This window comes from Mustela erminea, chromosome 1 (genome assembly GCF_009829155.1).
Source record: "Mustela erminea isolate mMusErm1 chromosome 1, mMusErm1.Pri, whole genome shotgun sequence".
Taxonomy (NCBI): domain Eukaryota; kingdom Metazoa; phylum Chordata; class Mammalia; order Carnivora; family Mustelidae; genus Mustela; species Mustela erminea.
Genome location: NC_045614.1, coordinates 46,854,265 through 46,866,998, shown reverse-complemented (window position 1 = coordinate 46,866,998; position 12,734 = coordinate 46,854,265). Strand labels below are relative to the sequence as shown.

The following is a 12,734-nucleotide window of genomic DNA, read 5'->3' as shown; positions in this document are numbered from 1 at the left end:
TGGTATGGCCATAGACACATGGTCCTAAATCCAAGTTAAGAGCTTCAGCAGACAGCAGAAGAAAAGCAGTTTACTTGGCCCACTTTCATTTAGAGACTGGAGGTGACAGGGGTTCCAGCCTGAAGAGACCCTTGTGCTGAATGGAAAAGGGGCCAGAGGGCACAGAAGAGTAAGAGCACTGCTCCCCGGCCTTTGGAAGAGGGTTCTGGCCTCCCTCTAATACTCACAGGTCATAAGACACTGGGCCACATGCTCAACCAATATCAGCCAAAAGGCACCAGGCACCCTGGGCTGAGGAGGTGCTGCCAAGCTGAATGAGAGAACGAGCGCACATGAGAAGTATCACCATGTACTGCGCCCCAGCAAATGACAGACCAGAGGGGCAATTTTTTACACTTTGTAGAAAGACATTTCATGTGCTTTGCCTCTGCTTGCATATAAACAGCTGCAGTGTGAACAACAACTTACTCTAGACAATTTCCTCAAAGATGTCAACTGTGCATTGGCATTGACCTGAGAATGCGCCTTTCCTCCTGGGACTCTAAACAGCTGGCACACAGGAGGTGTCTGATAATGTTTGTGGAATGAATGATAATCCTTGTAAGTGACAGTCAACAGACTATGGGGAAGTCGCTCGATTTCTAAGAGCACCCTTTTCCTCAACTGCATCATGGGAACATCCTTAGCTCACCTCATGGGTAGTTACATGGATTATAAGAGATAATCCGTGGGACGTGCTCAGCACAAAGCAGATGATCTATTCGTGTTGGCTCCTATTCTCTATAATGTGGCTCTGTTTCTCCATAAAACCCCAAGACTCCTGAAAGCAAGGGGGAGTGTGTAACTCATCTTGTCCCCTCTCCTCAGCAAGGCCAACAGCTGGGACATAGTAGGGCTTCAATGTCCCCTGAGCTTAACACCCATTTTCATGACACTTTAGCTGAGTGGGTTATTTTCCTTGAAAGCAACTTGATTGGGAGAAGAAAGAAACATGGGACAAGGAAAATACCTAGAACATCCACACTCTCAGCCTGATCTCTGACCTCTGCCCCAATTCATATAAACCACGGAATGATTTCAGAATGCCTCCTTTGTCCTCACCTTTCCCTGCCCAAACTTCTCCCTGTATTAAGCGAGTTTCCTTGCAAACAACTTTTCTTCTGAAACTAAGGGGTTCCTGCAAAGTTAAAAACTTCTCACTCTTCACTCACATTGATATGGTAGCATCTAAGATAAAAAAAAAAAAACCAACCAAACAGAAAACCTGGGGCCAAGATTTGCCTCTTGAACTGAATGGAGAAGATGAAGTTTTGAGCGTAAGAACTTGACCGTTGCCCCAGTCTGAAAAAGCAGATTACACAACAAATGGCATGTTCAACACTAATGCCGATCTTAATTCCCAAAAGCCCCAGGCCTTGTTTCTCCTCCAACACTCCTAGAAGTAGGATTTAAAACAGCAAAGTTTCTGGGATCAAAACAAGACTGGTAGTTAATTTCCTTCTTTTCTTTATAGAAGATGCTGTTATATTTAGTAGGGACGGGTGGGGATGGAAGGGGAAAACATCCTCTAAAGAAGGAATTCCGCAACCACAAAGTTTCTATTGCCGGTTTCAATCTGTCTGTCTTCCTTCTTCTCCCAAGATTATGAGCAAAGCCAGCACAAATCAGGGAGAAGAGAGATTGTGTCTTACCTACCATGGACACTGAGGCTTCCAAATGGTACCACATTAGCTAAAGGACTAAAGCGACTGAGCTAGACTACGTCGCTGCTCTTATCATCACCTAGAGCCCAGGGGCCACTGTCCAAAATTCATGAGGACAATGAAGGAGACTTGGCTTAAGTGAACCAGACGTTCACCCAATCTCTCCTTCCTATAGATGAAGTCCGGGGCAGAAGATACATTCAAGGGAATCACCAAAAAAACCCCAATTCACTTGGCAATGGACTTTTACCCATCAGAAAAAAACAAGTGTGTTCAAGATTTTTACTCTTTTGCAGCTACTGGGGAAAATAACAGCTACCAGTCACTGACCAGGTCTTGTGTACCAACTAGGTACTCTATTCGGCTCTTTAGCCATATTATCTTCGATTCTATTACCTTTACAAATAAGGTATTTACAAGGAAGGAATTATTTCCCCCCCATTTTATGGGTCAGGAAGCAAGCTCAGAAAAATTAATCTATCAAAGCCACTTAGCCTGTACATGGGAACGCCAGGACTCAAATCTAGGCCTTTGGGTCTCTATGCACACCCCTACCCACAAAAGCATTAAACACAAAAATGAAAAACAATACTCTCATATCACTAAAGGATTCGTGTACAGGATTCCCTTCTGCCACCCTTTATGAGTACGAGCCTCTGTGCTAAGTACTGGCAATGAAAAGACAGGACTAAGGCTTACTGAGTCCTGAACCAAAGGCCAGGCTCCCTCAGTACTGAATTTGAAACACACATTTCATCTTCCCAGGAACCTTATGAGGTAGCGACTAACATCATTTCCCATTTTACAGATGAGAAAACCAAGCTTCACAGAGGTTAAGCAATTTGTCCAGGGTCACACAGCTAAGAACTTGGATTTGCACCCAGAAAGCCCAGTCCCAGGGCCTATGCTATTAACCACAAGAGTGGCAGTTTTCAAGAGGAGCTCACAAAATGAAAAACACCAAGTCAGAAACCACAGGGAGCATTACATAAATAGGCCTTTGGTTTCCATTTACTTAAGATCAGGTTATGATGGTTCTCAATATAGGAAATAAGTTGGCAAGGAAACAATGGAAGCAACAACAAACCCAAATGACTAAATGTAGCTCTGCTGATTGCTCAGATAAAGACTCCATCATCCTAGCCGGCCGCTTGCCAGCATCTCACTTTTCCATATGTGTTTGTTAAACTCCAGGGTGTAATGGCACGGCAAGGAAATGGACTAGAAATGCCTCCAAATTGTCCAACTGCCCTATGCACAATTTCTAAACATCAAAATTACTTCAACTTCAAAATCACTTATATTTGGAAAGGCAATAATCTCTTCCAAAAGAGAAATCAGTTTCTTCACGTTAGAAAAAAAAATTTTTTTTTCAAGGAATGCTACATTAGAACTGAAGGGTGCTTAGGAAAGTGTTTAAATCCTTGCTGCCCCGATTCCAAGGGAGAGATCTTTGTGGCCCTCTGCCTGGGCCCCTCACCTGCCAGCCGAGAGCCTCAGGTGCAGCACAAGGAACCCAGGCAGTCCTGACCTACATTTGCAAAGCCTGCAGCAGAGTTTGTTTGGAACCAGATTTTTCCACAAGTGCAAAGCACCTCACAACCTAGAAATCTTTATTTATGAGGACAAGCAGTCAACATAGATCAGGACACAGTCATGTGACCACCTGTAGAACCAGGCCGGGCCATAAACAAAGTTTGGTTCTTCCCAATCAGCCTCTATCAGACTGTCACTTTTATCTGAAAACAGTCCCTTCAATCGGTCACCAGATATCTATCGAAGCACCAGACACTTTGACCCCAGTACCAGTAAAACATGTACGTCTTCTGACTTGCCCTGGCTATGGTCCCATTTATTTCAACATTCTAAACGCAAATTCAAATAGCCACTAGTTCACTTTGTACAGGGCATGAACACCTTTCCCAGGTTCCTTTCTCAACTAGCGGGCCTATGTGCAGGATGGGGTGAGTGCTCACACTGGACCCAAGCAATGAGTACCTTCCACTTGGCCCCACCCAGCTTACCCCTAAGTAATAAAGCCAGGAGCTGACAGGCCAGGCTCTATTAGCAGGGGTGCTTGATCTTAGCTATACAGGCGAATCACCTGGGAAGCTTTTAGAATAAGAATAAGAAAAAAGGAAACCATCAATCCTAAATTAAATGACCATCCTCAAGGGTGGAACTTCAACATCAGTATTTTTCCAAGTCCCCACGGTGATTTTAGCCAAAGTCGAGACCTACCACTCCTACTCCATCCTTCACCAGCTGTGTGACCTCAGGCAAGACACTTAACCACAGACTTTGAGGACCTCAATCCCCTCCCAAGGTGGACATAGAAACCCATGTGCTAAAATGTATGCAGAACGCTTAGCACAGCACCTGGCACAGAGTCTACTGATCTTGGCCCTGTTAGAAGATAAACTGAGGCATATTTTATTATTCAGCAGAGAGAATTAATTCTGTAAGTCACTGCCTAGATTAAAGTTATTAGATCAAATCTTTTATTTCTGCTGCATTTGGGATTCTGTTTTGGAAAAAGCCATGAAGGAAGGATTGGAAAGAAAAGGCTTCAGGGGCCACAGCTGCTCAGGATCCTGTCACACAGGGCTTATGGCAACAATTCTCTTTTTCGACAGTCCCCCTCACCACCTCCCAGGTGAAAATATTCTCTTGATAGTCTCATGCCAACTGGATGCAGGCCAACACCAAACATCTTCTAAATGGCTTCTCTCCATCTGAATGTCTGCCTTCTATTTTATTCTAATTCCTTTAGCTTTTATCAAAAAAGTCAAACGGTTTCCACATCAATTAACAATAAGAACTTATCACTCAAATGATGTAACCGAAAAATGGCAAGGTGTGAGTCCTCTGGGACTGAGGCCATGAGTCAAATCCTAACTCAATGGGTTCTCAACCCCAACTCAATATTAAAAAAAAAAAAAAAAATTACTTGGGAAGCTTAAAAAAAATGCCAGTGCCCAGGTCCCAACCTCGAGAGATTCATTTGATTGCTCTGGAGTGGGGCCCTGAGTATCTGTTTAATTTTTAATCTCCCTCAGATAATTCTACTACGCAGCTGAAGTTGAGAACTACAAACCACAAAAGCTAAGAAGAAAAACAAAACATTTATCCTCTTAACATCCCAACTATATTTTAAGCACCTTCTGGAATAAACTAAGCTACCTTCAGAGGAAGATACCAAATATAAGAGGCCTAGAAAGAAAACCAGTAGTGGGAAGCTACTGGTAGGAAGTGTGTCCTGCCTAGGTCTTTTAACAAAAACTAAGTGCAATAACAGACATCTTCTCCTTCCAGGTGGAAGCATCTAAGAATACCAGAGCCCCCAAAGGCACAGTGAGATTGGATGCAGTAACACGTTCCTTGTGATGAGATCCATAAATCCTGTTTGTTTAGGGACAAAGGTGCACAAATGTAAGGGTTTAGGCTGAATTTTCACTGATCAACACGTATGTAATATCCAAATGAAGGCTCTAATGAAAGCCCATTCCAATCTTGATGCTGAGCTTATTTACACATTTTCAAAAGGTCACAAAGCTTGGACTTGAAATCATACTGTAAAAAAATGTAAGTAAATAAGCCTACAATTGCTTATCAAATACACACGTGTGTGAGCACGTGTGCACGCGCATACACACACACATACACAGCAATACACTTGATGAATTTCCAAATGAGGGAGGTACCCACTCCAAGAAGGACATCAACTTACCTCTGAATTTCTTGGGTGGATTGTTAAGGTCCCCAGCTTCTGGCTGAACCACACAACGATCGTCGACCAGACTGTGAAGACAAGGAAAAATGCTCTATCAAGCCAAGTCTAAGAAAACAAAACCTAAGCATGATGCAAAAATTGAATATCCAGTGCTGTTCCTATATAAAACTTGGATGGCCACGTTCCCCTGCCAGGAGGCTGTTTGCACTAGAGGCTTCCCATACAGGGAACTACACCTAATCCAAAAGCCCAGGTTCTGCTCCTGCAATGCACACATTAACCTACTGTTTTCTGTGGCTCTTCTCCCTTAACCACATCCATGATGGATTTGAGCAAAACATGCAAAAATGCTGAAGTCAGGAGGCGTAGCAAGGGGTGAGGGCATTCAGCTTATGGTAGCTGAAGGGTCCATTCGTGCCAGGCAGAGTGCCGCGCCCTGTGACCGTGAGGATGAATATGAACTTAGGCCCTGCCCCGAGGGAGCTTAAGGCTAGTTCGAGAGCCACAAAAGCAAATTAAAAAAGAGAGTATAACCTAGGGGCTATAAGAGAAAGAAGAACAAAATACAGCCGGGAACTCACAGTGCCTGAGGCCATCTGAGAAGCCGCTGGCAGAGGGAGTCATATGGAACTACTGGAAATCGACATGGAGGTAGGGAAAGTGCAAAAAGTTATAAATAAATGGCCAGCCCCAATTTATATACAGACCCAGTATTTAGAAGTTCAGACTGACCAAAGTGACGTGTACAATTCTTTTAGAACAGATTTAAAATAATGTATTTTTTTGAACAGATGAGGAAATTGAGGCTGAGAAGTTTAAATGACTTATCCAAGTTCCTAAAACTGGTATTGGTCATTTGCCAAGTGACCACAGAACTTGCTGCCAGCTCATACACTTCAGTTTTCCAGGGTTTCCTCCATTAGTCTGTGTTGCTCTTTATTCCAAAGGCAAGGCACCACTAAATAGTTTGCCTTTACTCTTATCACTCCTTCCTCCAAAATTCTGTTTCACCTCCTAAAAGTCTGGCCTGTCTTTCCAGACTGATTCAGAGCCCCCATCTTCTCCATGAAGGCGCTCCCTCTGAGCCAGCATTCCCTGCCTCTCCTCCTGTCTCCCTCACCTCATTGGAGAAGCACAAATGGTGCAGTAAGCTAAGAGCTTCCCAGGGGCACAGAGCTGCCTGCTTTGTGGCCCAAAAGATGCCCACCGCTCGTACATTTTCCTGCCCAGGCGAGGTGCTCAGCTATATGTTTGTGTTTGGTGTGAATCAAAGTGGCCAGAGTAACCCACCAGCACCTTGCGGCCTTTGGGTATAAGACGCAAGATCTCTCTCCCTCAAGAAGGGGAAGAATGTGGTCAATGGCTCAAGTTTTTATGCAAAACGTCAAGAACAGAATGTGCATACAGAAAACTCCCACTTGAAGCCCTTGTGAATGTAAATATAGTAATGCCACCAGAGATATCATAGTATGTGAAGTGGGGGAGTGCCTTGGAATCCAATACAGTGCTGGATTAAGTACTTAGCAAGTTCTCTAGGTCGAGGGCTAAGAGAAAGGGCCCCAGCCTAGCCCAAAAGACAAATGACTGTAGATGGTATGTTGCCGCCTCTGAGCAGCTTGACGACGATTACGTCATTTCATCCCTCCTGGTCTCGGTTCCTGTATCTGTAAAATTACAGAGTTAGTCTCAAGGAGTCTCACGTAAGGTGATGTTCCTCAGACTTCTTGATACCAGGTCCCCCTCATCCCCAGGCCTCTCAAAGCTGTGTTCAGGATGGGGTCTAAGAGCTTTGATTTTTAACATGTTTCTCGAGTGATTCAGAAGCATGCCTCTGATACACATGTGCATGCACACGGGCTCTCCAAGGTCCGGCTCAAGCTCTGAAGCTCAGGGAGTCAATAAAGCTACTGGGAAGGTAACTGCCATCTATATAAACGGAATGTGGCTAGGGAGCTAGATGCCAAGTTCCACAAAAACAGGGTGGTCACTCGCTGTCATTCACAATGGGTGCTCCAGAAATGTCAAAAATATTAAAAGGAAAAAGAAACTAAACTTCAGTTTCCAAGTCCATTTTGAACCAAGGGAATATTCCTCGGAGGTAAGTATTAGAGCCCAAAATTCAAAACTGACCATCTGCACATTAAGGAGAAAATGGGGGCAGGGGTGGGGACCTTATCAATAATTTGTTTAAAAAAATAACAATAATAATTTGTTATAATACTTGAGGAAAACTCTTATAAAGCAAAGATTTTGCACCTGATAGGGATTCTAAGAATGGATGCTATGGAAGAAGACAAAAAGCAAGGCAGCATGAAAGATTTCAGGGGCTGCCACAAGTGGGCTCAGTGCCGTAAGCACTGCAGGGGCAATGGCACTATGACAAGAAATCAGGGCCCCAGAGAAAAGATGAGGCATAAGGTGGGGTTGAGGTTTCACAAGGCAGCCAGGTAAGAGCTGTGGGCACTGAGAAGGCTGGTGAGCCAATTCTGCCAGAGATGGATGGTCAGAAAAGGTGGGGAATGGAAAGTCGACCCTGCCAAGGGCAGCTGTTAGGAGCACTGGTCCTGGAGTCTGGAGTACCCACAGTTGTGGAATCTGGGGCAGGTGACCTCACCTCTCTGAAGCTCAGAGGCTTTGCCTTCATGAAGAGCAAAAATGATGGTACTCGCTATGCAGATGTGTTTGGGAATTCAAGGCATTATGTGTGGACAGTCCTTAACACAGCGTTGTACACAACCACAGGACTCACAGAAGTGGCGACCTTTGCTATTTATTACCATCGCTTTACCTGCTGAAAAGCAAGAGGATGGAGGATTCCAACAGGAGGTAAAGGAAAAGGAAGGAATCAGCCAAGAAGAAAAAAAGGGACAATCAGAGAGGCATGGATAGCAAAGGGCCTCTTTGCCAAAACCCACGGAAGATAAATTATAAAGAGTGGGTCTTTAGTGTAGACAGGTTTAAAAAAAAAAAAAAAGATAATGACTGAGAAACAGTCACTGGATTTAGGGATCAGAGTCACGGATGACTGCTTTTTATCAGATGACTTTTGAAAACAAAATTTTTATGCAATGAAGTTTAATTAAGCTATACTTCTATATGTGAAATAATGTGCTCCTTGCAACTGGAGTGACCTGAATGAGAGCCCAAGAATACTCATTCTGCACAAATACCAGAGACCAAGCATGCTTTAAATAATAGCTTTGATTAAAAGAAAGTCTCTGGCTGCTCTAAGAATTAGGTTCTTAGGGAAGCTGTTGGCTTTCCTCTCCCCAATTTGAGATCAGCTCCTGCCAAATCCAACAATTCCACCTCGGGGCCTAACTCCTCCTTTCTACACAAAGATAATCTAGACCATTCCTACGCCTTCTGGAGTTAACCATCTTGATTCTCCATTCTGCTTTTTTCTGTGTTTGGGGCTATTTCACTTCTCCTTTCCTCTTCTGGACAATGAGAGAAGGCGAAGGGAGAAGATAATCAAATAAAGACATTGTGGAATGTACTTACTCTCTTAAAAGTTGAGTAAAAATTGATGACAGCACAAAAGAACAAAAATCTGATTTACAGAACTTTGTGTAATATGTAACTTTCAAATGCACGTTGCAATTTAAAATCGGCAAGGTTCTGCTTCAAAGAAGAGAGAGAAGCATCTGAGAAGTTCTGGTCTTTCCTTAAATGACAAACAAGTCAGCATATGAAAATAAGAGCTTTTATGAAAGTCAAAAAGCACTTCTTTGGGGTCTGTAAAAAATAATGCTAAAATTTTATCCCATAGACTTTGTACTCTCCCCCCTTATATAAGGAATAGGAAATTATAATAAATTCTGAATTACAAGGGTCCTAGTTAATGAGATTTTACTCTTCCAGGACTTCCAAGAAAACAGTATTTTTGTGTCAGAGGTAAACTTGGCTAACATGAGATTTGGTATCACGATTCCAACTGCCCCTGGAAAAGCCTCATCAAATGGTAACATTCTTATCTTAGAAAAATCCATTTTTAAGCCGGCATTACGAGGTCTTTTTTTTTTTTTTTTAAGATTTTATTTATTTTCTTGACAGAGAGATCACAAGTAGGTGGAGAGACAAGCAGAGAGATAGGAGGAAGCAGGTTCCCTGCTGAGCAGAGAGCCCAATGCAGGGCTCGATCCCAGGACCCTGGGATCACAACCTGAGCCGAAGGCAGAGGCCTTAACCCACTGAGCCACCCAGGCGCCCCAAGAGGTCTTAAAAAAATCCTGCCACACAAGAAATCAGGAGCTCTTACCCCAAGGTGCTAATAAATCCATTTGTCGATCCTTCCGCGTACAGAGAACAAATGTCTCCAATATGTAGGAAACTAGACATCTTGTCAGACATGTCTTTCTCGAAAAGCCTAGACAAAGTAAAATATGCAACATTATTAGAGGGAAAGAAATGCTCGGAGTGGGGGAAAAAGTCACTGAGAGTTGGCTTCGCTCAATTTTCCAAAGCGCCCTACTTAAAAGTCAAATTTAAATGAGTGTGTGACAGGCAGGCACTCAAACGAGCCAAGCAAGGACATATGCAACAACATTTTTTTCCATATATCATTTATTTCAGGATATTCCAACCACAATAATGCCGGTTTCTAACACAACCACACCCAAATCCAATTCTGCAAAGTGAGGACCCTCGATAATGAATAGCGAATCTAAAGACTGCAGGGAAGTCAGCCAACAACTTTGCAGTGATTAAGGAGTTGGAAAGTCTGACTTATAAAACATTAACGCACTCAATCTGCCTCAGGCAATGTGAAGGCAGAAGGAAACACCTGGTATGAAACTTAGGTCTGGCAGTGCCTCTGCTGAGGTACCAAAGCAACAAAATTAATAAAAGGAAACCTAGTAACAAATACCGCAAAGCTCTAGTGGCCTTTTAAAAATTCAACAACTGTACCCACTTCATCCAAATGTTGTTTCAATTTCTTTCCTTCTTCTCCTTCACCCAAACACTTGCAGGGGGAGAAAGGATCTTAGCACCTGGTCCAAACCATGTCAGTGCAGGAAGAATAATGCGGCTTAGGCTGGGTGAGAACCCCCTCAGGAATACCAGTGGCTAGTTTGGGGCAGTCCTAGAAAGGGCTTGTAAATTCCAGGAAAATCTCTCCACAGCCCAGAAATCATTACATACACATACACATACACACACACACACACACACACACACACCACAAGTATCAACAAAAATACTGACATGACTCATAGGAATAGCTTTCCTGAAGACCATTGATATTGAGAAGTGGGAGTCCATTTAAATAGTTAAAAACTAATTTTTAAATAGTTAAACTAATTTGACCTTTAAAAAACAAGCTTAGGGGCGCTTGGGTGGCTCAGTCAGTTAAACCTCCAACTTGATTTTGGCTCAGGTCGTGATCTCAGGGTCCAAGACTGAGCCCTGCATCAGGCTCTGCGTTGGGCCTGAAGCCTGCTTAAGATTCTCTCTCTCCCCCTCAGCCACTCCTCCTCTCAAAAACAGAGAGACAGACATACACACATAAAAATTAAAAAAAAAAAAAAAAAAAAAAAACACCAAGCTTACTTATAGGGGAAGATAGTGCACGGGTATGGACCCCAGCTAACTCCCATGGCTTCACTGGGCATCTGATGTAGATGCAGAGTATAAACCAGGTCTTCCCAGGATCTCTCCTCCAAACCCAGAGCCCCTTAAACATCTTTTCCAATGCCTTTGCTCAAGTTCTGCCTAGAAATCATTCACCTCCAAAGCCACAAGAGTTCTAACAGCATGGAAAAGTGTTCTCTCCTGAAATTGCTTTCTGGCACCAAGTTTGCTTTCCATTAAAATTGTGCAGCAGTGATCATCAGGAAAGCTAGGGAAGCATGTCTCCTACTTACCAGGTGCTGAAAAGGAACTGAAAATGAGCTTCAGTTCACTGCTTGTGAGAATCTACAAGGAAAAAACCAATTCCTCCAAACAACCCAGACCTGGCAAGACAAAGATCATTTCACTGAACCTGAACTTCTACCTAGAGAAAGACAGCACAGGAGAACACATTCTCAAACAAAACAGTGAGCATCTATAGACACAAAAATCATGCACAGAGGGACAATTTGCCAGCCAAGTTCCACGCTCCAGAATCGTCTATCATTTTGTCATTTCTTCCTAAATGCCCAAAGGCAAACCCATGTTTTAAACAACACCAAAAAAAAAAAAAAATGGCACAAATGAAAAACACTAAAGGCACTAATATTTCCCTTATATGCTTATACTTACAAGACTTATCATAAAGGTTAAGGAAGTCAACATAATTCTGGGACTGATTTTTGGAAAATAAGTTCTGTTTGGATCTGGAGTCACACCAAATTGGTGTCTTCACACTCGGGCCTCCAGGAAGGACACAGGTGAGTGCTAGATACAGGAGCTCAGGTACGTGCTCCATCGGGAGGGCCTCATCTAGAGTGACTAACTCTGTCCTTTGGACCATTTAGCCCTAGTGGAGACCGGGCCAGGAAACAGCAGTGTGCCCTAGTCTTTTTAACTTTCCTCACCACCTGGTTACCTGACTGAAAGATCCCAGGCCCTTCATGGAAAGCAGCAGACACAACTCAGTGGTGGGGTGATGAACTCAGTGCCCGCAGCTGATCGCTGACACAGATGTCTAGACCCAGTGCTTCTCTAGCACAGTCCTGCAGGGTTACCATTTCTAATAATGATGACTAACTTTCATCAAGCATCATCATGCCCCTCATTGTGCTAAGATGCTTACAAATGTTCTCTTACCGAAATCCTCACGGGTACTGCTATTATTCTCATTTCATTATTGGGGAAACCAAGATACACAGAAGTGAAGATGCCCAAGGCAGGTTGTAACCCAGGTCTACCTGCCTCTTAAGCAGAGCTTCTCATCAACAATGACCCTCGGAACATGGACTAAAATGTCAACCATCCTTATTTTCTGGGGGATAAGATTACAAAGCCCAGATTTTCTGTGTTATACACAATTCCATTTCCTCCTTTTTCTACTTTGGTGTTTCCTAATTTTTCCACCATGGCCACATAACACATGGGTTAAGTCGGGGAAAAAAGAAATTAACCTTCTTTCTGACCACGTTTATTAAGTAGACAACTAAATAATAAACTTTAGCCATATTTTACATTTTTTCCCAGAAAACAATCAGAACATCCTCCGAAGTCAATGATCCTTAAATGGGCAATCTGCCAGAGGTCCCAATTTTAAAGAAACAACTGAAAATGGGAGTGGGGGGAGTGCAGTTATTTCCCAAGGGTCTCAAGACATAAATCCCCTCGAAAGGGACTGGGCAGAA

General features: G+C 43.2%; 1 protein-coding gene across 9 annotated transcripts in view; it reads right to left on the bottom strand.

The window, feature by feature from the left end:
* The window catches only part of ITPR1 (inositol 1,4,5-trisphosphate receptor type 1), a 334,496-nt gene that overhangs the window by 302,471 nt on the left and 19,291 nt on the right, over window positions 1–12,734 (bottom strand). For all 9 annotated transcript variants that reach the window (XM_032325752.1, XM_032325745.1, XM_032325771.1 and 6 more), the window contains 2 exons: window positions 9,698–9,805; window positions 5,434–5,504 (listed from right to left, as the gene is read on the bottom strand). In XM_032325752.1, the coding sequence (XP_032181643.1) occupies window positions 5,434–5,504; window positions 9,698–9,789 (163 nt within the window). In that variant the 5' untranslated portion in view covers window positions 9,790–9,805. The remainder of the gene's footprint in view (window positions 1–5,433; window positions 5,505–9,697; window positions 9,806–12,734) is intronic.